Genomic DNA, 26,653 nt, shown 5'->3' on the forward strand with positions numbered 1-26,653 from the left:
AGGCTCGGGGGTGGCCATATTGATCGTCAAATGTCATATATCTAGGCTTGAAAGCAGACGGATGGTCAATATTCTATTTAAAAGGCGGTGAGCCCCGGAGCCTGACCGCCTAAAAATCGTACTAACAAAATTACCGGCCCCAACCGTAGTATAGTTAATATTACTTTATAATAAAAAGTACAAAAACATACAACAGCTTAAACATGGTGGTACTCACCCAGTCCATTGCTGCTTTAACTCTTGCTGCTTCCAGTGTGGTGGTGAAGCGTTCCATACCCCCCGGAACACCCTGGAATATGGCTTCACCCCCAGAACCGGCAAGAACAATTACTGGAGAGAATAGGCGAGCATATGTTAAACACTTTCAGTCCATAGTTAAGTAAATTTAGTCCGTAAATGTCGAAGTTCTCATCGTCAGTCAACCAAGATGAGAGCTCAGGGACGGAAACTTGGATCTGTCACTGTGACCGTTGACCTAAATCAATTCTCAAATTCTATTCCTAAAGCATACATCGTTCCTGAAACAGAATTACGATATGGCGAGGCTCTTCAATATTTTGATAGATATCGAGAGCTGCACCCAGATGCCACTGTTCCTCCAAACTACCAGACGTTTAAGAGCTTCCTAGTATGGGCTTCACTGCTGAAGGAAGGCAGGATCGAGGATAGCCCGTTGGGAAACAACCCGGATGGAACACCGAGGATTTTACCATGTGTCGATACTATGAAGAGTTTTTTGAGGCGCTTCATCGCGGCTTGGAGTCGCACAGATAGACCGGAGATCCCACGTCGAGTGGCTACGGCGATGAAAGACGTAAGTTCACTTGGCAATTTCTCATTATGAAATATTGATGAGTTCAGTATGTCCAAGGAGATATGATAATTCAAGCGCCATTATCAACAGCGGAGATGCCGAAGCCATGCCTCGCGCCGAATGATCTCGCCGCTCTGCTAAAGCATCTCTGGTGCAATGATAGCTACAACTACCGCGGAAAATGTGCAGATCGTCAGCGGGTCGCACTGTCTTTTGCAACACTGGTCTATTGCTTCACAAGTGCTCGGACAGGTGAAGTCCATGAATCAACGGCTCGCCGCAAAGCCAGCAGAAGCCAGTGTCAGTCTGGGGGGGTGGAAGAACATAACTTGATATTCTCTGCTAAGGCTATGGCAGCATGCTATAAGGTATTTGCTACAAACTATCTTCTTCTTCTTAGTTTGCTAAGGGATTGCAGCATTTCGAATTGAGCGTTGAAGTTGTTGAAGGCGAGGTCATGATCGTTTTGTCATATAAGCGGTTGTTTGTCAAGGGTTTCAGGAAGAGGAAGGCATGGGAGTTGCCTCTTCACGTCTTTTACGAAACATACGTCCTCGACCAACCACTAATGTTCAATCCTATTTTGTTCTTTCTCCCCATGGCAGCCGCAGACCACGTATTCATGGGGTACACTTCTGCTATCGATATTCTAGATGCAGCCGACAAGGCCGCAGAGGCGTATGGCAGTGGTAATGTCAATGACAGTCATGTCCTGTTCAAGTATGCTATGAGACAAGACATTGCGGAATTTCCTGTCTTGCGCCCGTTTACAGAGTTGAAAATTGAGGATGCCACTGGACGAGCAAGAGGCGCGGACTCATTTGCCAAACAATTCGCGGAGCTTGGACATCGTGCTGGATACCCTGATCGTATCACAGCCCGTGCGTGTAGAAGATGGGCTCTTATGGAAGCAGGTGAGAACTGGATTACATGATTTATGATGAGTGCTAATATCAGTAGATCGCAATGGAAGTGAAAATGCCCGAATGAAGCTTGCAGGGCACCTAGATCGAAGACAATTCAGCAAGGCTTATGCACATCCACTTTCAGATATTGACGGCCAGGCCAGTTATCTGGGTACACGAGACCGGAGAGGTCATATAACCAATAGAAGAGGAATGGAACTCCAAAAACACCAGGTCGTATGGGAGAGCCTCCCCGCAAAACTTGAATTTGAATTCGAGGAGCGTAACGATGTCGCCGCCATTCAGAAAGAAATGCAAAATTTGGACGAGGAATTGAAGTCTTCGGTAGCCATGGACGCAGTTAGAGAGATAGAACTGGAAAAAAGGCGACTGCAATATCGAAAACGCTCACTTTATGACCAAGAACTACAAAGGTTTCATAGGACAAATCCGGATATGACAAACAGCGAAGCATGTTTACCATTTCATTATACCCGGAGAGTGATGCCAGATCGTGATTTATTGGCGGAGTTATTACCACGGCTAGGGAAACTGCGGAGCGATGATGGAAGGAAGGCTGTCCAGGCTCTAGAAAATTTATGCGTAACAGATACAACAATCTGTTATCGCCGAGGTATCCATCCTTTAGATGGAGATCAGTGTGGTTCCTGTGGCACTTGCATAGAAGAGTAAGATGTAATCCAGCTTTCTTTGATCACTTTACTAAACATTATTCTAGCCTCTTCGCTCATCGCAGATGGTATCATCTATATCGGTGCTATCAAAGCAAACTGAGCAAAATGGGCAATGATGAATTCGCTGATTTCTGTTTTGAATGTGACCTGTGGATCAACAACAAGCTTGAATGGGACCAACATTGTCAGCATCATCTTGATACACCAGAAACTCTAGTCCGATGTGATCCTATCATATTTCGAAATGCTTTAGTCAAAGCAGGTTATTGCCCATTTTGCCTAGGTGACAATGATCAGGACGCGAATAGCCGTGTGCGGCAGTTTATTGATAAGTCAAAGTGGCATGATCATATTGAATCACATCTTGAGAGTCTAACTGTTGACTTTACATGCTGTCATCCAGCATGTTCAATGAATTGTGATTCATTATCGGATTTGGTACAACACTTATGGGACCGTCACTATTTTAGAAGATTACGTGGTAGGAAACGCAAGGTGGAAGAGTTATAGTACTTAATATAGTTGTTTGATTTTTAATTACCAATCTTTAGTCTTCACCATTTCAACAAGTCCACGTTGATAATGAGCAGGATTTGTCCTCACTGCAGTCTCCACCATAAACATATACATGGACATCTTTGTTTTACATCAAGGAGTTGCTATTTCGCTGGCAGGATCAGTAAGAACATTGAATATTTCCTCTGGGGTTAGAAATACCGAAAAAGCGCTCAGAGGTTGATTGAAATCAGTGGGCTGAAGCTATTAAAAGTAATTGTATGTTTCCCAGAGTTAGCATAGATCATAACCCTCTCATCAATCGCGACATGCAGCAGCCATTTAGAAGACAACGTTGAGGAGATCTCTATTATATCTTCTGTGTACCAGGTTCGGATGTGTTTGCCCTCTGTGACAGCCTGCAGGTAGAGTTTTTCATTGTCGGAATTGTACATGAGATTAAGTGACATCTCAGTATCTCGATAATAGAGGCTGCATAAGGTGTCTTCACCCGGGGCCTTTTCTGTTGATCCACGAAAATGTAGAGAAACTGTCGGTTTGCTATCTTCAAATTCATGACGATGCGGCAGAAGTTCGCCATACCAAGTTCTATGTGCCGGACCTGTATAGCATCCAAGGACCATGAGTCGCCCAGTTAACTCGTCAACACGTAACGACAGATGATCCCAGGATTTGGGATATGGTTCGCTTGCCTCGGAGTCACTGGAGTGCGATGATGGGTGAACACTGGATTGAGAATCGGTATCACTTGCCTCAGGGTCACTGGAGTGCAATGACGGTTGATCACTGGATTGAAGATCGGTATCGCTTGCCTCAGAGAAATCGCTCTTAGACGGGCTTTGTGCTATAGTCAAATCTGATTTATCGGGAATGAAACAAATCCAGTCAAAACGAATTCCAAGCTCCGTTCGCGATATTTGCTTAGAGACCGCGTAAAGAATATCGCCATCCATACCGAAGCGAGTATCGTGTCTGAATTTGATAGCCACGGTAACTGGTTCACATTCTGCGATATAATTGACCCAGGTAATAGTCCAATTTCCTTCCACTTCACAGACCACAAAGAAGAGATGGCGACGATTAACATAAGCGCACATTTCTATATTAGTCTCAAATGATTTTGAGAATATTTTGGCCTTTTTGTGTACATCAATGACATGAAGCCATATCTTTTGGTCGTAATTTACCTGGACCGCCATTATACCTGATGAGTAATGTAAAGGAATAAGATCCCGAACATCCTTTCCTTCCAGAAAGCCCTTTATATCTATAACTTGCTCGCTTTGAGAATTTTGGTAGGTGGACCGTACATGGATTTTGTTCCCGATAACGTATACTAGTACTCCGTCTTGGTATACGAACTCCGATGTATTCCGCAGTACCGTGACTGAGAAGGGAGAGGCTTGCGCAATCGCCTGCGTGCTGTCATCGTAACAAGTCACGGCTTGCCAGAAGGGAACGCTTTCTTTAAAAGCCATCAGAGACTCTATAGAGTATGGGGCATTTCTCTAGAGGATGATTAGACGTTTTGATTTACCCTCTCCCAGTATAGAACCGTACCTTCAGGACGATTTTGCTTAGCAGATTCGACTGCAATGTTTCATATGCTCTGGCAAGACTATGAAAGTCTGAGACACTGAGATAGCTACATATTTCCGTAAGAACTTGAGGTGGCAAGGAATCGAGGCTGAACATGGTTCTGGTAACCTCTATATTGAGAGGATTGATGGTTGGAAGATCTGAAGGAATCATTAATGAGTAATTAGGACTGACTAAAAGACTCCAGCAGGCTAATTTTCTTCGCTTTCCCTTGCAATCAATCTATTGGTTTAATCAAACATCTATGCGGAAGAGCCGACTGTTAGACCAATGAACGGCGCACATCCGTTGACTATGAATTACAAATTCTAGCTGGTTTTTATAATTTGGCCCGCCTAGCCTAACTTGGTCAATCATCCGAAAACCTGCATGCCCACATTCTCGCTTTGACGCTTTACTTAAGCTGCCTCCCGTAGATCAACCAGTCTACTTCGTAAGCATTCATGCATTCAATTATACAGTGAACCCAAGATTCGTGACTTTTCCACTTCAGCACGACTCTCATCCTCGATCGCCATACTCCGAATGCTGTGTGGAATGCTTTCTGTCTATTTTCCCAGTATGGTTCCCTTATCTTCCATTTTTCCTCGAAAACTTCCGCGTAAGCATTGCAGGCCGCCTGGCAATCTTTCACTCTCTTGTCGTGCTCCATAGAGCAGAAATCTGAGCCGGTGAGTGAGAGTCGATTGCCGATACCTTTTTGGACCGGAAAGCGTTTTGCGTGGTAGTTTTTCTCGATATCCATTGCTTCGCTTTTAGTCTTAGGACATAGCACATACCATCCGCCTCCCAGTGGTATAATTGTAACGAATTTCTCTTTCAAATCACCGGGAATAGCACTTAAATTTTGTTCACGCCATTTTACTTCATCGCATTTTCGTAAATTATCCTCAGCATCCCATTCTTCGAGAGTAGGCTTAAAGAGTTGAAGGATCTAAGGCACTTTTATTAGAAAGAGGATATATAAAGTGGCCGGTAAAGAACTTACATATGGTTTGCTTCTCCAGAACATGATGATCAAGTAGGTGTTGAGATGGAAGATTGGAGAATGAAATTTCGGATGACTACAGCATATCATACATGAATTTATACTTAGGTGACGTTGGGCGGTGAGACAAGGAAGGAGGAAGAGGAACGGAAAAGGTTTCTTGTTTTGCAATCATATGCGTAGTTGCTGGCAACGAATGCAAACCCCTCCACGAGTCATCGACAGCATGAGACTCGGATTATCCAATAGCCTAATCGGGTGGCTTATCTTAGAAACTAGCTAGTAATCGTAATTTAAGACTGCATGGGTTAACCATGCATTGTGGGTCCAATAGTCACATTTCAGCCGACTCTACATGTGGTCCAAATTGATATGTAAGTTAAGCCGTTCTATATATTTCCAACGTATTCACCGCTATTCCATTGAAATGCTAACCGTAATCCTTACGGTAATTCGAAGATGCTCGATCCAAGGTACTCGCAAGCCAGCTCCATCTGCGGAGGAATTCCATTGGATGATCTTAAAGAAGAGTTGGTTCTTGATACAGAGTGCAGCACTGAACTTATCTGTCAACATCATCCACTTGTCGAGGGTGTACAAACTGCCTTAGCAATCCGCATCGGGACGGTCGGGACGGCGAAGGACAGTGACCTCAATTATATAAAGCACATGAAACCTGCATATCGGAGTATTGAAGACCTCATTATTAATATCAACCAGTCTATATGTCATAGATTCGAACAAATCTTGTTCGGACACTGGGTTTTTTATACTTTAGGTTTCAATGTCCCTGAGATTGCATGTTTTCGCACAGTGGTCGAGAATTTGTGCCTCATTTATTACGAACTTCTACAAAATCACAGTCAAGAGGAGAAGATCAAGCACCTTATTACGGTATGTCACTCTCCATAGGACGTATTCTGGGCTAACCCATAAATAGAATCCTTTTATGAAAGCCGTGGTCGATCGAGTAGATATTGAAGAGATGTTCAATATTGCTTCAAGTTTCATAACCGAGCCACTAAACCGGTTTTTGTCCGGATGGGACCCAAAAAATCCACAAGAGCTCCAGGCTTTGAAGTTCAGATTTAATCGGCTATATTCTCCGGGCTCTCTAGATACAAAGCTATCTGAGACATTCGATACAGACACAGCCTTCGTATCCAGTCTCCGCACCAATTTATCTAATTTGGCTATTACGATAACACGTGAAGATCTAAAACAATTTCGAAACATCGATGAAATTCAGCTTAGGAGAGGTCGCCTATTTGCCCTAGAACAACGATGGAATGAATTCTCTCGCATAGTTCAAGATTGCGCCGCAGCAGATGGAGTCAAAGAACGTTTAGTTGGACTCGCTTATGTAAGGATTCTGTTGGAGTTGGTGACTTATTACCTTAGAACTAATTTGGACACAGCGGTTTAAATATCTAAGAAATTATTATTCATTGACAGCACTGCTTCAAGGGCTGCAAAATTCTGGAATCAACATTCTGGACAGAAAAATGGGCTTCTTGATTGACTCAGGAGACAATTATGGAGCATATCGCAAACACATCGGCCGATTCCCTGCTCTCCATTTCACCTTTCCTCTGCTACGCATTGCAAACAGGAGTCCGGAGGCTAGACATACGATCTTGAGATTCCAGCAGTACCCTCTCGTCTTAATGGTTCGTGGACCCCTGGTCAAGTTGAAGTATCGTTAAGGCTGGAAAGGCAAATCAACGATGTCAATCGCTTCTGTCATTCTTTCCTTCGCCACTACCTTTATTCCGTCACGAATTTCTTGATTTGCAGAAACTGTTGTAATATTAGAACTAGCCGTCAGTATGTGTAGGATAAATATACCTGTAATCAAAGCTTTTCCATTATCAGACCACCAATTGCCTACGATCTTTTCTGGGTTGATTGTTCCTGGAATCTTCCAGATTCGATTGTGCTCACTGTTCCAAGCCGTCGGGGCTTCGTTATCCGAGGGCGGCACGTATATGCCAAACTTGAGCATCTGTCCCACGTCAGATTAGATTCTGGTTTGCATGGGAGAACTCACATATACTCCCCGATCCATTAGCAGTAACTGGTCCATCCACTGATGCACCCAGTCCAAGTTCGCTATTGTCTTTAGTCTCACGACTCATGTAATAACAATGGTACTCACATTCATCATCAACTTGCCATACCACGTACAACGTCCTCGTTGATCTTTTCTCGTCCTTCATCCCTACAAGTTCTTTTAGGTATGATAGCTGGGCTGCTATCCCAATCCCAGTTGCAACCATCAGAATCCGATCATAACCAAGGAAATCAATAGGCACCCCATATGGTCCTTCTATAAACGTTCTCAACTGGTGAGGTTTACTATACAGCAATCGTTTAGTAAAGCCTGACTTGGGTTTAACCAGTAGTGAGATAACTTTCGCCCGTCCTTGCATATCATTTTCCCACCACGCTATAGGAAACGAGTGGCTCCCAAAGAACGACCGAATTCCCAACCCAGGTATCCATATGTGCAGCGACATACCCGCTCGGACCTTAAAAGGGCGGTTCAGCAGAATCATAATCTGCGCTGCTGACTTGTCCCGACTGCGCAGTATTTCTGCTCTGCATCCTATTCTGGATGCTGATACATTTCTCAAAGCGACAATAAAGTACTGCATGATGGTAGTACAGAATAGCACCACAATTCCAATAAAAAGGTACAATTGACTTGAGTACTTTTTCGCCTGTAAGTGACGCCAGAGCGTCACCAACACAAAGATGCTCAAGGTAAAATGGAGTCTTGTAGTAAACGCACAGCATCGACTCATTACTGCTATGAAGGAAATCGCTGCCATACCAGCTGCTGCCTGCAGTATTATCAACTTCTGCCTTGGGACTACCTCTAGGACACTTACAAGTATACCGAACAATTCGTAAGAAGTTGAAATAGCCCGTCTAATATTAAGAAGAGCATGAACAGAGCCTTGAAGACAGGTCATTAATCCCACTGTTTGATGTATACGGCGGTAGGTGGCTGATTGAATGCCTAACAGATCTGACAGCAACTCAAAACGTCTTCCAAAGAATAACAAAGCAAGGTTGACCACCGCCAGCTGGCCAGCTCGAGTCCCAGCAGCCGATGTAGTGGTAACCTTGAACATGTTACAAGTTGCCGTCCCTCCCCAATAGATCAACTGGGCAATGAATTCGGAACGTGAAATTGGTCCAATAAAAGTCTTGCGCTTTAAAATAAACGAATATACGAAATGCTTGAGGAAAAAGAACCAAGGTCGCTGAGTAATATGAGCAAAGAAACGTGCTAGTCGGGAAAGAAACATGATTCGGTAACCCAGTTGACGAATCATACTTTGTGCTAGTAGTAATAGAAGAATACCTCCTATAGCTGCTGCATAAATTTGAATAGAATCCATGCTCCCAAAATTAGTTTGATCACTGGAGGGATATGAGATGCATCTATTTATATCTTTGGGGCCTTCAGGTTCAGCCAGGTCGGCGGTTAAGCATTTTGGCAATAAGGCGTTTTGGCGCCTTCTGGATCGGCGTTCCATGCTATTTTTGGATAGGTTTTGTATATATAACGAACCTTGAAATAAAGTGCCTTTTCGATTTTGTGATAAAAAACACATTTTTCTGCATGAACTGCTCATTTACTGTGGAAACATGGATGCTCAGCGAATCAATCATCAACAAGCTGTTGCTCGCCGAAGGAAGACGGTTTTCCGAAAACTGAGACAGCTCTGTCTACAATACAACTACAAAGCCGTTGTCCTCATTGCCGACGAGCAAGGAAACAATCAATGGTTATACAAGACTCATGACCAGATCCCAGGACTAGAGCAGGTTAGTTACATGGGCAGACTCATCACATCCAATATTAATCATACCAGATCCAGGAACATCCAAGAACGAAAAATAATAACGATGATTTCCTACCGCTGACTAGCGCCGACACTGTCGACTCAGCAGATAACAGACACCAATTAGATCTGCTTAGAGCTTTGACGCCCCCCACGTTCGATCTGCCCAGCATATAAATGGTTCAATGGATGGTCTTTGTTAATGTTTCCCAATTCTTGTCTTTTGTTCTGGTGTATTTTAGATTCAACAAGATGAGCCCCGATATTATTATTACTCCAATCAAACATGCTTTGTATCAACAAGGTCATAAAACGACAGACATAGAGCGTTTACCATCAATCCTCCAAGAATCTAAAAATGAACCGCCGCCAACGATTGTCGATCTATTGAGGGAAAATGGAAGATTGCGTCAAGAATTAGCGTATCATCAAGAACTTTCAACCGCTCTAATGGATGTACTTGAAAGCACAAAACTCGCTCGTCGCATTCTTGACGAAGCACTGTTAGAGATGCCTTATTTCCCTGATGCACAAAATGCGTTGGCAGTTCTCAAAGGAAAATTTTCTTCCGCCTATAGCGTCATCAAAGAAGGATTGAGAAAGTCGTCTTACAAGATCTCCTCATCCGAATCCCGCTTACTGGAATTTTTTGGGATCACTTTCGACGATACTGAGGGAAGAGACTTCACTATTATTTGAGATATCTACTCGAAACTAAATACAGGAGGATCCAAACTGTCAAATGAGCGTTGGGCTTCTTGAAGATGGAACAACATTTCTCTCAAGCGTTCTTCCGAAGTAGCTAGCACGCGTTTGTATTTCTCCTGGCGTCGTGTATGGCGTTGAATGGTTTTCTGAAGGCAAGCATTTTTGATGTGAAGTCGTTTTTCGCGAGCTTTGATTTCGTCCAATTCAGTCATTACTTCCTCTGTTGTGCTGTCTCTATCTCGTTTGATCGCCCAAACCGAACCACTCTTCACCGCATTAGACAGTTCAAGAAATGCTTTAGTGCTCAATTTGCTCAAAGGTGTTTTTAATAAATGAGCCTTTCCTTCCTTCCATTTCCACACATACTCGTCTGTAGGATCCGGTATCGTCCTCACGTTCAGAGGCTCTACAGAGATGCCTAGGGTATCTCCTTAATGATATTAGGTTCAATCCTTCGTTAGGTGATGAGAAAAGACCTACTTAGATGATCTGAGAGTATTTTACGGCACTTGAATCGTTCCGTTGATTTGTTTCTGTTTCCTGTAGTGGACATTGTGCTTTTGTCTGCCTGGGCCTGCCGTGGAGTCATTGACAGAGGCCCGAGACGAGTTGAAATACACAACCTTGGACTAAAAATAAACTATCCGATTAGAGTCATTGGATCGGCGCTACGCTGAACCCTTCCCGCGTAGCGCTGCGATTGCTTGACCCACTCCGGCCCACTCCGGCCCACTATTAGCAGACAATAATAGGCGCCTTCTCACCTATTCACTTTTTGATGGGACCTTTCCATATTTAAGAGATGTCTTGGAGCTGGATGAGGACTTATATGCGTGATCCTATTGAAAGTAAAAATGCATTTCATTCACCTATTTGTTCTTTGCGCGCAACTGGCCGCTGCAAAGTAAGTCTGACCAGTCTTTGCTTATTATCTCATTAACCAATCATTTAGTGTACTTGGATCCACCGTTATTAAAGTGCAGCCAGTGGACGCACCTCAAGCTAGTCATGTTGCGGTAGGACTCAGCGGCTCCTTCTTCAAACCGAGTAGCTTATCCATCTCACCGGGAGCTGATGTCGTCTTTGATTGCTATGACGATAATATCTGGATATTGAAGGCAACCTCCGATTTTTCGCGTAATGACGGCATGCCTTCAATTCTTCTCTGTCAGAAAAATGTTACTATCAGCATGCAGATTCTGGATCATGAACCACATATCTACTACAGTCCAGATGTTTCGGTTTCGGGGCGTACCTACAAAAACACGGTGCTGTTTTTAAACGCGAGATCCGACCATTCGAACAGCGACAGCTCCAGCCGCCATATACCGAGCAGTACAGCCTTGATGCGACCACCTTATCCGACCGTTCAGGGGCCCAGCAAAGCTTCCATGCATACAGGAACTATGCCTCTCAGAACTGGACAGGCCCCAAGCTTAAGCACTGCGTCCACGGCTTTCATTCCAACAACCCACTTTCCCCTGGCACCGACCCGAGGTCCAACGTTGGAAGCAACATCTAAGCCCAGCACCAGTGACGCGGAGATTTGGGCCGTTCCTCGAGTCTTCGTTGCTTTCGGTTCTACAATTGTTATTGCGTTCATACTATAGATAGAAACTTAACTAGATATGTAGTTAAAAGGCGACAATGCGCTATGTCACATATTCAATTATTTAGTTAGTATACCTAGGCTATACATATATAAGTGACCACCCCTCTATTTAATTCAAAAAGTTAACTGCCTACCTATGTATTCAAAATGGAGGACGATAAACGATGTACTAAGTTTCCTCAAAGCTCCGATTTAGCTTCGGGGTTTTTGGAAAGCCCTTTACTACAGAGCTCTCCACCTAGCACGGCAAGCAGGCTTCAAAAGCGCACTAAGCCCCCTCGTCTCCCAGTCGCTGTAAAACGGCCGGCGGATAGCATAGACGAAGTCTCTAAACGTCGATCGAATTTTAGCCATGAATGCTCTCCATGGTCTAAGTACCAGAAACTCCAGCAAGAGTGCACAAAAGGCAGAACTTGCCTAGCATACGAAAAGGCCTCTCCGAGTACCATCGTGGCTATCAAGGAATATAGTGATGGTGTTGATGGGACCACAACTAACTATCTTCTTAAAACATCACATACCAATCTCGTGAATCTCCTATGTGTGTTCGTTAGTGCAGGATCACTGTATTCTGTATACGAAAGGATGGACGTGAACTTGGACCAGCTGTTATCTGCTGTAAAGTTGAAGGAACCCCAGATTGCATTTCTGTGCAAAGAAACCCTTCAAGGGCTTGCGTATATCCATGAGGAACTCCACGTTCATCATGGGGATATAAAGCCTGCGAATATCTTTTTGACTCTAAGTGGGCAAGTCAAGATTGGTTAGTTTCTAAGATATATTTATTTTTCATCTCTAATCAGTCTTAATTAGGAAATATTGCACTCTCTCTGCTACGACAAGTCCACGATAATAAGGTCCAAGATGTTAAGTCAATTGGAAGGATGATTAAGGAGATCATTGAGCCGGGTGATTTCAAGAAAAACCCTAGCTCCATGGTTCTCAAAAATGTGGACTATGGAGGTGATAGCATCCGTACCTTTATGGCTGCTACCCAAAGCTCTAATCTGAGGAATCTATTGAATGTAAGATCCCCAGTCTTCGCTTTGTATTTCTGAGCTGACTATGGGAAGCACAATTTTTTAGTACTTTCTGGTACCCCTGGATGTCTCGCACCCCTTGTTTTCATTACTAGAAAGTCAACGAGGCACTCCTACGAGTAGCAAGGTCTTTTGGTCAAGTAACAAGTATATCATTCAGAAAGCCCGAAAAATATTTCGAATGCGTGTATCGGAATATCACTCTCTGCAGGATTCCCAGAATCAACTTTAGGGCAAGCCAAGATTAATTTTGTGTCAAGAGCTTTCTCCCACAGTTTATGTAGACTCTGTGTTACAGCCTGGCCCGTCTTATCAATACAAAGAAACCTGTAGCCTTTGTCTGCAAGATCGCAGACCGTGTTCTCAAAGATTCTCCTTTGTGCTTCAGTGTTTCTGTACTTCTCGCCTTCGTTCTTGTCCCAGAGATGAAGGATAAAGTCTGCCTCCCCAGAATCTACTTCAGATTCTGCTGTTTGCCAAGAACCTCCCCCCTCTTCAGAATTATCTTCTCCAGAATCTGCTACTACTGCAGACCCCCCCGGTACCCCAGGTCCTGTTGCTTCCTCGGAAGCTGATCCTTCATTAGAATCTGCTGAAGGGATAGCAATCATTTCATGCTCCAAGTCATTGTCAGACAACGATCTAGATGGTGATGAGCGAGTCAAATCAACAACCTCGTCTTCCGAATCTGCATCGGCCATATCTTCAATTGGATACATGCCTAGGAAACAGATAAAAATGTCTCTCTGTATGGCTAGTGATGTGATGAAAGCCTGCGCCCTGATTCGTGTACCGTATATAATGTTGATAAACAGGAAATCTTTATCACGTCTATAGGCACTATCATATGGACGATTGCAGCGTTGTTCTTTTGCGAGACCCTCAACATTGGTGGTGAACTCGGCATCTTGACGTAGTACCCGAGGAGTGGCGATACCATCGATCTGCCTGGCAATGTACTGCACCAGTCTTTCTTTACGACCTTCATCAACTATATAAAGTTCTGCCGGTCGGATCTTTGTTAGAAATTCACGTGCCATGATTTCTTTGTTGTTGCCATCTTCCATAAGTTTCGCGATCTCATCGGTTCTGAACCCCAAGACAAATGCGAGAGATGCTATCTGATGCCACCTCTCTGAAGGAGAGCCTTGGATAAGTGGCCTGCGTTTTTTGGAATCCCATAATGGTGCAAGCGAACTCAAAATTGGAAAGTCACGCATTGCAGCGAGGTATAGTTGCCGATATGCTAGTTGTACATGAGTGACTTCTGTTCCAGGTCTGTCAAGCATACGTTCCCCATATGACTGTAGTCGTATTCTTCCCTGATTTATGCCTTGCTGATAGCTATTGAAGAAGGCTTGTCGTACTGTCCCTTGAAACTTCGGAGGAAGAAGATTCCGAAGAATTTTAGAGCAGGCCCCAAAATATATGGTGTCTTGAAAGAATGTATAGAAAGATAAGATTCGCCCCTTAACCCCGAGAATATTATCTAGCAGCTTCTTGCGACGGTGTTGTGATTGCACCGCGGGAAATAATACGCCATCGTTCATCAACCTTTTTATATGATCGGCATCTGAAACGGAAAGGGCAGGAAACATTGTTTCAAGTAAGTACACTGTTTTCGGATCTAGCAGAAAGGGCTCTTCGGTACCCATGATCGAACTATATTGATGCCTCATCCGCTCCAAATAATGCAAAAATTCCTGTAAGGATATCAGTTTATGGGCTGTTAATTCATATTCTTCGACCAACCTCAGGAGTCTTATCAGGGAGCAGCCGACTTAAACAGCCAAGATGCAATTGATACCAAATTCCGACAAACGGAGTCAGCCGGTCAAAACCATTGGCGAGACGTCTATACTTGGTTCTTAATTGACGAACATTCATTGTCTTAGAGTTTGATAGCCTGCGTATCCATTTTTCTTCTTCGTCAATGTTCCCGTCTCTCTGGTATTTAAAAATATGGCGATAGATATCGCCATCACAAAATGGCCTCGAATGTGAATATTGTTCACAAATAGATGTTTTCAGCTTGGCCGGTAGGTCTTCATAAAGATTAATATTTAGAACTATAATATAGGTGGTTTGATAATCACCATCAGAGTATAATTCGGCAATCCACCATTTGTCCCACAGGTATTCCTCAGCAGCTAGGAGACGACGTCTTCCATGGAGTACGCGAAGCGGCGTCGTGAATCTAAGTAAAGGAGGCTCCCCTTCTCTAATAAGATCATCATTATCGAGTCCAGCCAGTCGCAATCTTGCAGAGAGTGTATTTCGGTCAATAGCCACGGGGACATGGTTCCATGGATCTAGACGGTGGCATCCCTCTCCACGGAAAACATCCACTAACTTATCCACATGTACCTTTTCATGAAGCTGTATGTTGCGATCAAAGTTCAGATTAGCCAGCTGTATCTTTGCACGGCCGAGGAAAAACCTTGATTTTTCTCTGAATAGCGCAACATCATTTAAATTCTCCATGGTCTCGTCGGTTGTGAGGAAGAAAAAAAAAATTAAAAGAAGCTTCCGATATTGTAGGTGGCCCTATGTGGGCGGCTACCCCATGTCGGCCCAGCTACGATATCGTAGTGATCCTATGTCGGCGGCTATCCTATGTCGGTCCAGCTACGATATCGTAGTGATCCTATGTCAGCACCTATCCCATGTCGGCCCAGCTACGATATCGTAGTGATCCTATGTCAGCACCTATCCCATGTCGGCCCAGCTACGATATCGTAGTGATCCTATGTCGGCGGCTATCCTATGTCGGTCCAGCTACGATATCGTAATGATCCTATGTGGGCGGCTATCCCATGTCGGTCCAGCTACGATATCGTAATGATCCTATGTGGGCGGCTATCCTATGTCGGTCCAGCTACGATATCGTAATGATCCTATGTCAGCACCTATCCCATGTCGGTCCAGCTACGATATCGTAGTGATCCTATGTCGGCGGCTATCCTATGTCGGTCCAGCTACGATATCGTAGGCGGATCACGTTCCTATCGGTTACGGTATAAATTCGGTTTCGTGCGGCTTCCGAATGGGCTGTCAGGTAAAGATCATAAAAATGGCTCCTCTTCTTCGTCTTCCAAACGAATGTTTAGATCTGATCGTATCTCAAATGAGACATACTGAGCTTAAAATGTTCTCTCTGGTCAACAAACATCTAAGAGAGATATGCTGTCGGCACCTTTTTCGTCGAGTTAGAATTGAGTTCTCTGAAATCTCTTTTCGCAAGCTCCGGGAGATTATATGGTCTAAGGTTGGGCAGCATACTATCTACATCTTATATGAAGTCCCAGACATACTTAAAAGAGGTATGGTACTACCCTACCTTACCAAAGCCAAATTCTGATGCTGATAAAGCTAGACACCCTGGACTTCGGTATATTCTGCAGCGAAATGTACTCATACGCCGAGTATATGGCCGAGAGTGAAGAGATTCAAGTCCATTTCGAAGGAAACAATCGTCCTCCTTATATGATGATGTACAATAACCTCGCAGAGATCTGCGCGGAACAATATAGAATTATCGATCAGTCCCTTGATGCCATCACGCTAGCTTCAGTCATTAATCATATGCCTAAGTTAAAGGCTATTGATATAACTTTCAGATCTCCTGCACCGCAATGGTTACGGCCGCTTCTATACCGTGGATTGATACTCGACAATGAAGGGTCTTTCCGGTATCATCTAAAGACTATACTACCTGCTCTAAACGCCTTGGGGGGACACACTTTGAAATTCAGAAATCTTCAGCTACCAAAATCATTCTTAAGGCGCTATCCACACTTTGAACATATCTCCAAGTCGATCCCCCATGTCATCCGAATCAGTGACGCTATTCGCTATGAGCGAGCTGGTATGGTTCTCCAAGCATTAGCATATCATTCAACAGATATGGTATCCAGTGATAATTGGATTTGCCGATCCGCATTCGGAATGTTCCTTGCGTATCATACAGGCTCCTCAACACCCCTCCCTGTGGGTGCTATATTGCACCCATCAACCGACAACGGCGAACGGGGTTGTGCATTTCAGATGTGGGAACCTGGTTGGTGCGTACGTGTTCAGAGACGGGCGTCACAATGATAGAAGGATAGATTAATTGGATAATACATAGTGTACATTGATTCTTCATCGATCTGTTTTTGTTTTTTGTTTCATATGTATACAGTGATACTAGAAATCGAGAGTTAATCTTCTGTGAAGCAGCGAAGGCCGCACACTTACGCCTCCCAGTATATCTTCAAATCCTCTGATTTCACTTCTCTGCGCAATCCCGCAAGGCACGGTTCCACTTCCACTGGTTGCTCGGGACACATAAGACCCAGGCTTAGCCCTTGAATTCCTGCAATAAAATTGGCCCGCACCAAATCCGCTAACCCATTTTTCGAACGTGGATAAAAGCATAGTAATCTTGTCCTGCAAATGGTAGGTTACAATGATCCAAGTTGAAGGGTTTTACAGATGGAACAGTGCGGGAACAACCATATTCATGTACCTGTTTGTTATTAGAAAATAGTTTCATAAAACACGCCCAGGGGACACTAACAGCCCAAGAAGGATAAGTATCAGCTAATCTGTCAGTGCATAAATTCACTCTGACAGTTATGTGCTCATACCGATATGAAATCCACTGCCATGTAACGTGTGGTATCTCTATCCTAGATTACTAAAATATCCAAAACCGAAAAAAAGGACAATACCACGCTGTCGATCTGTCTCCATCGAGTCAGATATTAGTGAGCCAGGGAACGAAACACACATTGTCTGCCTATGGCGTGTTTTTCTAGAGCAGTCTCTCATTAACAGGTCGATCAGGAACTGATATGTCGAACTCCGTTTGTCGAACTCGTTTTGATCGTTCGATGGTCTGATCCGTGGTTTGTATAGCCGTGGAGAGAATTTTCACTCATGTAGTCAAACAGATCATTGGCCTCACCCTGTCCCTCGGAGGATATATGATCTCCTCCTTAGAGTTGATCATGTCAATTGATGCATTGGATTGCAGGTGGCGCATTGCTATTGTTGCGATAATAACAATATATATAGGAAAGAAGAATCAGCACAATGACTCCACCTTTGTCTACTGTTGCACAATCATCCAATGAAAAGGCCTCGCTAAACATGGGCTCGCTAGTGGCATTACGGTATAGTGCGTTTTCCAGAAATAAATGGAATCCAGGGACGCTAGTGTAATTCATCCCTCCAACACCACTTACCGCGGGGAAAAGACCATGGATCCTATTGAAAATGACGGTTCCGTGCTGGCCGCCCTTGAGACACTGGAGAATGCGGAAGATCAAGAGATCCTTCAGTACCGTGAGCGCTTGCTAAATGTCGGAAACCGATTACTCTCCCTCACTAAACAAACCTCTTCTGTTCCTGACAGCCGACCACGCACAGCTGCCGATATCTTCCGAATTGTTATACAAGAACAACCTCAGCTTCATAAATTCTTAAGTGACGATCCCACATCTGCTATTCGAACGATCCGAACGTACGACAATCTCCAAATAACGAGTTTCGCAGCGGATGATCAGCTCCTCCTTGGTCATATTTTCGACCTTAGGAACTGGATCTGGGATTACCGCGCTCGATACCTTCCTGAGGTCCTTTCAAAATCTATGCAAGATATACCATTGAAGATTCCACCACAGCAAGGAAAATTGAAGCGGTTCATTCACTCTCGCGACCTTCCCAATAATATTTATACTCGACTGAAAACTGGGCATAGGTGTTGGTATATCGAAGCTAAAGCCTACCAGAAAACAAATAATATGATTCCTAATAATTCTGAGAATAATTTGGCGGGAGTTTGGATCTTGATAATACCGATCTTTCTAAAGATCCCTCATGTCTCTGATAGCGTCATCGATGAATTTGTGGATATGCTATGCTCCAGCCAGGATCTGCTCGCCCAATGTGGGAGTTGGTCAAAGCTTATGTTACAAGGGCAATACCTACGTCAGAGAAGCCGCGATATGATGAGAAACGGAATGAGCGATACTAATTAGTCCACCGCATTGCCTTTGTATGCAGCCTGAATAAAATCTAGTGCTTTGTTGTCATCAATCCCAATCAAGTTGGTCGAGTAACCTGCCCATAAGAATACGGCGCGCCCTTCATCTCTTGTTTCCACCCATACTGGACCAATTACCAATAATTGGTTTCTTCCTATGGATACTGTCTCCGCAGAAATTCCACTGGCCCTAAGTTCTTCTTCCGTTTGTAGATTCTCCGATCCTGGGTAGATCTTAAACATGCCATTGGCGGGTGTTAGCGCTTCGTCCAATGGCTTGAGGAATGCAATAGATTCCGGGCATGGCTGCGCTTTCCTAAATCGAGACAAGGATCTATTTTTCACGAATCTTCCGACTAGGGGCCCCTGCCAAAAGTAAGGCTCAGCGCGATCGCTGGGAAGGCTCGCGGTAATGATGATCTCAAACTACACTAGTTTAGCCTTCACCCACAAAAGGAGTATAAATTGTCGTACCCGACTACCATCCATAATGATCTTTTTCCATTCTTCCCGATGTTTTTTCCAGTCATCTGCGCAGTTATATGTCGCTTTTGTCTCATCAAGAAGTGGCCCGTATAGTTTATCCCGTTCAACTGCGTCTTGAATGCTTTTAATAGTCTCTCCTGGGAGAGGTCGATTACAATTCCAGATCATGTACCCTTTGCCAGCCATGCTGACGTTTTCGGCGGCCCTGTGCATAAATGCAGCTGTGCGGGATATGTGTGGAGATAGGATGTTGATGTGTTAGTCAATCCGCGGCGGAGGGAGATCCACGGGTGAAGCACGCCGTCATAGGATAAGCAGTCACATGACTCCAGTCGGATTTGAAAATTGAATCAGCCGACCTATGGAGAATCACATGTTCACTGGTAGAGATCAACGATGAGCTGAAGTCACGTGCTTTGAATACAGGCTCAGCGGTATGGACTTGAAATATTACATTGTGTACTGGGTAAGTTTGTACTGTCAACCGGCCCGGGTTCCCCGGCGCTAAAGCTTTGGCTTCAACCAATCACTCATGTCTCATTCCAAGTCATTCGAGTCATTCGAGTCATGGCCAGTCTGGTTCCTGAAGTGAAGCTCGTGCTGTGGGTAGAAGAGTCGACCTTAGATTCGTACAAGCCTTTGGTACTAAAATTGGAAGTACTGATCGTGACTATGAAGACCATATGAAACATTAAGTACTGTAAAAAGTGATAAATCTAAACTCGTAAACAATGACAGCCCAATCTAGGATCATATGAATTAATAAAAACATCCATCAAAACCGAGACAACCAGCATGAGATCCATTAACACGGTCCCTATTGACGGTTGAAGCCTGCGACCGAACCTTGAGATTTCTTCTTCAAGGGAATCGAAGATCTGGACTTTAGTGACAGTGAAGACTTCTCATCTTTGAGAAAATGTACCTTTTTTGGAGCGGGATGTCGAGCCTTCTGCGCTGGGGTTGGCGAAATGACTTCAGCATGTCCCACTACAGCTCCGTCTATGTCCAGTATCTCGTTGTACTCGTTGACAACACAGCCAACTACATATTCGAGATCCCCTTCAACAACCTCGCCAGCTAATTCATTGAACTCATCAAATATCAATCCATCCGTGCCCACTTCCAGGCCACGAAGCAAAGAACAAGAGCCACCCTCCATTTCCGACTTCTGGAATTCGCCTTCCATCCCGTATTCTACGTCGGCTCCTTCCTTTATCGCATTTTCTCCATCATTCTGGGCCGGCGAAGTTGCGATATTCCTCCAGTATGTATTAACCATGGGTAACTTCATCGGATACTCCGGAAGATTGCCTGTCATTTTCTGCTGGTAACGTGATTCAAAAGTTGTAGCCATCTTATAGAGAATAATGTCGGCTTTCATGCTTCCCTCCATAAGTAATCTCAATCCGTCCCGACTTTCCCATGTCCAATGGTCATCATCCCAAAGGACTGCAATATACGTCTCCGGGTAATACGCACCGTCAACAGGCCGAATGATTGCAGTCGGATCGTTCTGATATTGGTCCTCCACTCTCCAGGCAACCAAGCCGTAACCCTGAATCTGTGTCCTAGTCCATCTACTCTCGCCATGAGCCCTTGAGAGATCCTGGATGCATGGCACGTCCTCATTAAATTCAGTTTCTTGTAGGTTTTCAAACCGGGCAATACAACTACCAGCATGTTCGTACACGACGACGACGGAACACGCATCGTCAGCGTCATAACACCACGCTTCAACAACTCCTTGCTGTATAGGTACGCCGAATTCCCTTTCAATCTCTTCTTCAACTTGCGACACAGGAATAAGGTGTTTTGACGCCTTAGGCCCTTGCGTAGCTTGTTCTTCGCCTGTCTCTTCCGCTGGGGTAGGACTTTCATCGCCATGGTGCGGCTCTTTTTTTGTGTCCAAAGTTATATTCCCACGGGCAACTGCACTTGCAAATTCCAAAAAATCGTCCTCACGGAGATTCCATTCTTCCGGATAGTGACGGCGGCGAATCTCTCGTTTCATGGCTTCTTGACGGCTGCGGAATAACATTGTATTTCCATTCAACTTGTTTGTGACGGCGCAACACAACTCTAATTGCGTGGCAACCGTGCGGAAGTAATCGATATCAATCTTCCCCTTCTCTTCAGGGATCCCTTTCCGCTCATTTCTCCTTCCAATTGATATATTTAGCTCCTCAAGTTTGTCTTCAATTAACGGTCGATTATCGCGTGGACCCCAAAACAAGTCCGCCAAGAGAGCGGTTGCAATCTCATATTCTTCAGTATACATGTTTGAAGCGTGATCTGTTCTTGAATGCCACTCCCAGGTTGAAGGCATTGGACTGCGAAATGAAATCTATATAAGTTACTATACCGCCCTATACTGTATAACTTTTCACTTAAGCAGGTTTCTACTTAGTCGAAAAGTCGAAAAATTGAAAGATCGAAAAATCGATAATAATTGGACGAGGACCTACAAGGATTAGCAAGTAAATCAACTCGGCGCTAATAAATCAACAAAGAACCTCACTCCCATGCTATGCCTTATCGGGATAGGGCTGCATCAATAGCACTGTAGTGTCCTGCGCCGTATACTTCAGTTTACGCATCTAATAAATTTTACTCGATGTTACGAATGAGTCCCGCTGGAGTGGTAACCAACAGTTTCTCACTCATAGGACGCAAAATGATCGGATTGAAAGAGGGCGAGATCTCTACTCCCCCTTCCTTGGGGAATAAAATAGAAATGGGACTCATCGAAAAGCATCATGAATCCAAGGTGGACTTGTGAAGAAACCGCAATCGCGCTCGTGTTCTCGAGCTGGGCTTTCGACCATGAACTAATAGCACAATTCTTGACAAACCGAATGGCGCAGCTACACTGCATCCAATCTACCGAGTACAGGACTGCAAAATCAGTTGAAAAGAAGCTCGAACGGTTGCGAAGAGAAAATCCACAGCTACAACTTCCCTTAGATCGAGCAACAGTGTATCAATATATCGGAGAACTTCAACCTGACATGACCTCCCTTACCTCTCTACTTCAAATAACGGAGCCAGACATAGTACATATACAACGAGTAAGTTTGCACAAAACTTGATTTCATGACTTGCAACTAACTATGAACCAAAGCATCGCAATAGAGACAATATCTTTCAGGCATGGGCAAACTTTGGTTACGAAATACATGAAATATACAGAGATTCCAAACCATCTTAATATCGAACACGTTTTTTCTGGTGAAGAGCATCGGAGGCACATGCTATGCGTTTTTGTGGAAGGGAATGAAGGTCACAGATCGAACACTGAAATGCTCCAGGAATATCGTGGTCTTCAGATCCAAACTTGTTATTTAGGCCCTCTTGCTTTTGAAACCAAGACATCCTTTGCGGGAACCCGCTTATTTTGCGTTCGATTCCATTGTCCATTTTGACCGATATTGTGACGTAGTCATCTGGATGTCTCACAACAATTGTTACTTGTTTGCGATACCGATAACAAGATTCACATATGTCATCACAGCATAATTCTCCAAGAGCGCCGCTCTCGGTCACAAACTTTTTTGGCATTGGGTATAAATGGGTTAGAGCAGAAATAATGGCTTTGCAGTCTGTGCGACATCGAATAGATGCAGAGTAGTAATAAAGACCTAGCTCAAATCTCGGGCTTCTATCCAAACTCAAGTAGAAGTTGGATAAGAGTAGAGCCAGAGCCGCACTCGCAGTATCCCTGCGAGACTTTGGTGATATATGCACAGTTCTGCTCAGCTCTTCTAGGTCCTTCAGGTTATCTAGACGAATAGGGAGTTGTAACATAGTGTTTAGCCGGAAGAAGCTACCACGAATATATCTTTCCAATGCTTTTTCAGTATCGCGAGAATGAGATTGACCGTCAAGCATATCCATGAATCCTTCCCAAAGCCGACGGAGAGAGTTGCGGTCATTTTTTGTTTTGGGCTGTATGCCAGTGCCGAGAGATATGACAACATCTGGAATGGACTCCGGCCAGAGTCTCTCACTTTCAAACATTGCTAACTTCACTGGATCAGGAAATACCAGGCCCCCATCCCAGTATGTACCACTGTGAATCTGAATGGGTTTAAAGAAGCTACTCAGTTAGCAAGAGGAAAAGGTAAAGAAAAGGCATGCTTACACAGGTGCCGCGGAAGTTGCACGACCTCTATCAATGCATTAGTATGAAAATTGGATAGCGATAGACTTCTCAACTCACGCTTCCCATGCATATACTTCCTCCTGAACATTGTCGACCCTGACCAAGTCATAATCTGCTGCAAGTTAGTTGAGTTAATAGAACTTCTATCATGACCTCTTACCATTTCTCGACTTGAAAATCCCTGCATTATAGTTACCAAAAATCCAACGAGAGTTTCCTGTCGAGGTAGCAGTAAGAGCAAAACGTGTTCCTGATATAGTGTCTGGAAGATGATCAAAAAGCCTCCCGGGGAACATCTCCTGTAAAATGGATTCTAGTTTAGACTCGTCATAAAACCCATCTGAGATAAGCCACCGTAATGTGGATTGCACGCATTCGTATGCGCTCTTGGGTCTTTGGAAGCATCTTTCCGCCATTGATAGAAACAACTGCTTGCCTTTCTGGGGCTTCCATTGCTTGTAGAAGATACCTAGAACAATTAATCCGCCTGCGACCGTTAGAATTCTCAACAGCATTCAATATCGAGTGTGTATTACCAGAACTTGACCCTGCAGCATAATCAATTTGTTCATGCAACGGACAGCCGGGCATAGAGTCCTCCACCATTTTCATGAACGCAAGTGGTGCGACACCTCGAGTCCCTCCACCGTCAATGCTAATCATACGTACCCCTGCTGTCTTTGGCTTGAGATCAGCCGTTAGTTTTCCATTATCAAAGCTACACGACACGAGATAACGATCCTGTCGGCCAACCACTTCTTTGCCGTTCCGTCGTATACAAATGTCACATATAGCATGCCCGCAACTCAAATGCCTCTCTGGTGGTCTAGCCAAACAGAAAAGGCAGCTCGTATTCGTGCGGTACGGGGCAAAGAAATATGCTAGTTCTTTCATATTTCTTATATGAAGCTCTAGCGATGTCTTTCCACTCTTTATTTCATCACCGAACTTGATAAGATTCGTCTCGATCTGAGAAATAATGAAACGTATACATCCCGCCGTCAAATTGCTACTGAGGGCCGCAATGAGCTTATCTCGATAGACAAAGTCAAGTATTGTTCGAGGCGGAAAATCTTAGAAAGTTAGTGTTATATTTTGTGTAGAGGTGCTCTAACTCACAGTGCATTCGACGGGGATACGCATCCACCAGAATACAGGAGGCTATGAACAACGCTATCGCTTCGTAGGGTCCATCGAATCCTAAGGCGAGCTCTAGGAAACGCCTAACATGGCCCATGTCATCGGCCATGGACTGTCTTCCTAATCTTGACATGGCAATAAAATTAAACGGAGTGTTGTTCTCTGCCGTGTGTAAAATAGCGGAATCAAAGAATGCTGAGAAATGTATAAAAGAGAAATCGTAGCCCATTTCTTTTCTCGTAATATATCTCCTCGAAGTGAGTTCGTATACTCGATCTTTCAGTCTCTGATATCTGGCCAACGGTGAAAGATATTCTCCAGCCAAACGAAATATCTTGATCGTTGAAAACATCTCTCCTGGATCTCGGCCATTAGAGTGTAGCATTAACCTGAAATCCTCATCACGGAGTGAATCTAGAGGACCCGTTTCAGAAACGACGATGAGCAGTTGGCTTTTCATTTCTTGGCGCGGATTGTGGCTGGACATCCATGAAGATATTCGCAAAGCCACGCTTTCGAGACTTGCAAAGTCATCCGCAAATATACATATCAGATCGCTGAATGGAAACAACAGCCGTGTAAATATCACATCCGAGATTGAGGCACTATCTGTGGCCCAAGTAAAGGTGTGAGTATGATTTACATGGCATTGAGCCCTGGAGCTTGCAGTGAACCCACGAAATGGGTTACTATCCGAAATAAGTAAAGGGGTTGGTGTATTAATAGTAGTGTTATCCACTCGCAAGTTCGTGTCCCCTTTTTCATATTTTCGACCGAAATTGTTATTTGGGAAGACATTTCTTAAAGCTTGGTCTTTGTTTTTCGTGCCGATAAAATGTACTAACCGTGGATATTGATTAGGTGAATTAGGTAGTTCTTGAATAATACGATCGAGGCGGGTAGTGTTGACGATGGATCGCTCGCCACTACTATCTTCAACAACTTCCAACCACGAAATATGCTTGCAAGCCATGTCGACTGGTATGAGATATTTGTAACAAGGCGATCATATATTGATTGCAGACATTATATACATATATGTCTCTCTCTTCCTCTCACAATATGTACATTTTGCGGAATGTTGACTATTCAATAAAGCAAAAAGTAGATTTAACGCTCTTCGCCGCATTTACTATTTATGAGAGAGTGTTTAATTACCTAACTTACAAATAGAGTCGATTTATAATCTACGATCGAGCATCAATATTCAGAGAATTAGGTGCTAAGAACAACTGAAACTTAACATGCAATACAAGCTGACATAAGAAAGATTGGTAAGATCACATGACCGTCCGCCTATGCGGCCCTATCTTTAACTAAGTCTCCGATAATCTGAGAAAGCTGGAGCAGATAAATGCGCAGATCGTCCCACCACCTCATCATTGTATGGACAGTACTAGGATTGGGTTAGTTCGGACAGGGAACTTCTATATAAGAGCCTGATAACTAACCGACTAATTTTCTGGACTCTATTAAATCATTAGCATAAGTTGTTTTGTTCTAAAAGCTACAATTGCTCATTCACTTACTCCTCTTCCAATTTTTGCACTCGTTCAAATAGGGCAGCTTGGCTCTCGGCATTCTCAGGGTAGTCCAGCAGCAGATCTGGAACATCGTCGATCGCAGGCGTGGCTCCCAAGTGGGGCGATGGGGGACACGAGGTGGGGGTGTCAAAGTTGCCTAGTTCTTCCGGATCAGGTAGGAAAAGGTCACCTTCATAACTAAGAAGGAGATCCTCGATAAATCTTTCATCAAATTCCATGTTGGGAGGGAAGTTGTGGTCTGGTAGCTTTGAAATGTGCTGGCTGGATGGAATGGATTGGGAAGGAATGAAAGGAAGCTCTGGTATCTCTTTATATTGTCTGATCGAATGGAGAATTACTAACTGGTAGGCTCGTAGGAGCGTAACGCTGAGCTAAAAATGATATTAAATTAAATAAAACCATTCGTCCCCCATGCTAGTACTATTTCCGTTAGCAAAGCCAAAAGGCATATTGGCAATTTTTCACTTTCTCGCCTTCTGATATCAACTCAAACCATGGCAATAATGAGCTGACGCGGCGCTTAAATGGTTCACTTTCGCCTGGTCCTGCTCAG

The 26,653-nt window shown here is 44.0% G+C and overlaps 13 protein-coding genes across 13 annotated transcripts in view; 5 read left to right on the top strand and 8 right to left on the bottom strand.

Annotated features, from left to right (window-relative positions):
- Positions 1-18, bottom strand: part of TSTA_084320 (transposable element tc3 transposase, putative) — a gene marked incomplete at both ends in the record, with an annotated part of 1,095 nt that extends 1,077 nt beyond the window's left edge. The window contains one exon of the mRNA XM_002478119.1: positions 1-18. This exon is cut by the window's left edge and continues 370 nt beyond it. Coding sequence (XP_002478164.1) covers positions 1-18 — 18 coding nt within the window.
- A 409-nt stretch (positions 19-427) lies between these two features.
- Positions 428-2,924, top strand: TSTA_084330 (uncharacterized protein; the record flags this gene model as incomplete). Its single annotated transcript, XM_002478120.1, has 5 exons — positions 428-814; positions 862-1,182; positions 1,233-1,728; positions 1,775-2,408; positions 2,459-2,924. 5 exons carry the CDS (start codon positions 428-430, stop codon positions 2,922-2,924), a joined length of 2,304 nt encoding a protein of 767 aa, XP_002478165.1.
- A 1,999-nt stretch (positions 2,925-4,923) lies between these two features.
- Positions 4,924-5,541, bottom strand: TSTA_084340 (uncharacterized protein; the record flags this gene model as incomplete). Its single annotated transcript, XM_002478121.1, has 2 exons — positions 4,924-5,463; positions 5,518-5,541. The coding sequence occupies 2 exons, from the start codon at positions 5,539-5,541 to the stop codon at positions 4,924-4,926; spliced, it is 564 nt and encodes a 187-aa protein (XP_002478166.1).
- Positions 5,542-7,284: 1,743 nt separating this feature from the next.
- On the bottom strand, positions 7,285-8,927 carry TSTA_084350 (uncharacterized protein; the record flags this gene model as incomplete). Its single annotated transcript, XM_002478122.1, has 6 exons — positions 7,285-7,334; positions 7,366-7,522; positions 7,568-7,629; positions 7,676-8,168; positions 8,233-8,398; positions 8,425-8,927. The coding sequence occupies 6 exons, from the start codon at positions 8,925-8,927 to the stop codon at positions 7,285-7,287; spliced, it is 1,431 nt and encodes a 476-aa protein (XP_002478167.1).
- A 250-nt stretch (positions 8,928-9,177) lies between these two features.
- TSTA_084360 (uncharacterized protein) lies at positions 9,178-10,073 on the top strand (the record flags this gene model as incomplete). The annotated part of the gene is made up of 3 exons (XM_002478123.1): positions 9,178-9,357; positions 9,405-9,529; positions 9,617-10,073. The coding sequence occupies 3 exons, from the start codon at positions 9,178-9,180 to the stop codon at positions 10,071-10,073; spliced, it is 762 nt and encodes a 253-aa protein (XP_002478168.1).
- A 5-nt stretch (positions 10,074-10,078) lies between these two features.
- TSTA_084370 (uncharacterized protein) lies at positions 10,079-10,635 on the bottom strand (the record flags this gene model as incomplete). The annotated part of the gene is made up of 2 exons (XM_002478124.1): positions 10,079-10,488; positions 10,563-10,635. The coding sequence occupies 2 exons, from the start codon at positions 10,633-10,635 to the stop codon at positions 10,079-10,081; spliced, it is 483 nt and encodes a 160-aa protein (XP_002478169.1).
- A 1,206-nt stretch (positions 10,636-11,841) lies between these two features.
- Positions 11,842-12,752, top strand: TSTA_084380 (mitogen activated protein kinase kinase, putative; the record flags this gene model as incomplete). The annotated part of the gene is made up of 2 exons (XM_002478125.1): positions 11,842-12,457; positions 12,508-12,752. The coding sequence occupies 2 exons, from the start codon at positions 11,842-11,844 to the stop codon at positions 12,750-12,752; spliced, it is 861 nt and encodes a 286-aa protein (XP_002478170.1).
- TSTA_084390 (uncharacterized protein) lies at positions 12,567-15,218 on the bottom strand (the record flags this gene model as incomplete). The annotated part of the gene is made up of 5 exons (XM_002478126.1): positions 12,567-12,649; positions 12,674-12,710; positions 12,784-12,812; positions 12,937-14,437; positions 14,487-15,218. The coding sequence occupies 5 exons, from the start codon at positions 15,216-15,218 to the stop codon at positions 12,567-12,569; spliced, it is 2,382 nt and encodes a 793-aa protein (XP_002478171.1).
- A 924-nt stretch (positions 15,219-16,142) lies between these two features.
- On the top strand, positions 16,143-16,832 carry TSTA_084400 (uncharacterized protein; the record flags this gene model as incomplete). Its single annotated transcript, XM_002478127.1, has 2 exons — positions 16,143-16,602; positions 16,639-16,832. 2 exons carry the CDS (start codon positions 16,143-16,145, stop codon positions 16,830-16,832), a joined length of 654 nt encoding a protein of 217 aa, XP_002478172.1.
- Positions 16,833-17,917: 1,085 nt separating this feature from the next.
- On the top strand, positions 17,918-18,756 carry TSTA_084410 (uncharacterized protein; the record flags this gene model as incomplete). Its single annotated transcript, XM_002478128.1, has 2 exons — positions 17,918-18,559; positions 18,649-18,756. 2 exons carry the CDS (start codon positions 17,918-17,920, stop codon positions 18,754-18,756), a joined length of 750 nt encoding a protein of 249 aa, XP_002478173.1.
- On the bottom strand, positions 18,757-21,532 carry TSTA_084420 (uncharacterized protein; the record flags this gene model as incomplete). The annotated part of the gene is made up of 4 exons (XM_002478129.1): positions 18,757-19,191; positions 19,240-19,472; positions 19,540-19,767; positions 20,098-21,532. 4 exons carry the CDS (start codon positions 21,530-21,532, stop codon positions 18,757-18,759), a joined length of 2,331 nt encoding a protein of 776 aa, XP_002478174.1.
- Positions 21,533-22,458: 926 nt separating this feature from the next.
- On the bottom strand, positions 22,459-25,529 carry TSTA_084430 (uncharacterized protein; the record flags this gene model as incomplete). Its single annotated transcript, XM_002478130.1, has 6 exons — positions 22,459-23,323; positions 23,396-23,422; positions 23,474-23,531; positions 23,577-23,903; positions 23,953-24,489; positions 24,536-25,529. 6 exons carry the CDS (start codon positions 25,527-25,529, stop codon positions 22,459-22,461), a joined length of 2,808 nt encoding a protein of 935 aa, XP_002478175.1.
- Positions 25,530-26,028: 499 nt separating this feature from the next.
- Positions 26,029-26,318, bottom strand: TSTA_084440 (uncharacterized protein; the record flags this gene model as incomplete). The annotated part of the gene is made up of 2 exons (XM_002478131.1): positions 26,029-26,056; positions 26,086-26,318. 2 exons carry the CDS (start codon positions 26,316-26,318, stop codon positions 26,029-26,031), a joined length of 261 nt encoding a protein of 86 aa, XP_002478176.1.
- Between the last annotated feature and the right edge of the window lie 335 nt (positions 26,319-26,653).

This window comes from Talaromyces stipitatus, genomic scaffold (genome assembly GCF_000003125.1).
Source record: "Talaromyces stipitatus ATCC 10500 scf_1105507295527 genomic scaffold, whole genome shotgun sequence".
Taxonomy (NCBI): Eukaryota; Fungi; Ascomycota; class Eurotiomycetes; order Eurotiales; family Trichocomaceae; genus Talaromyces; species Talaromyces stipitatus.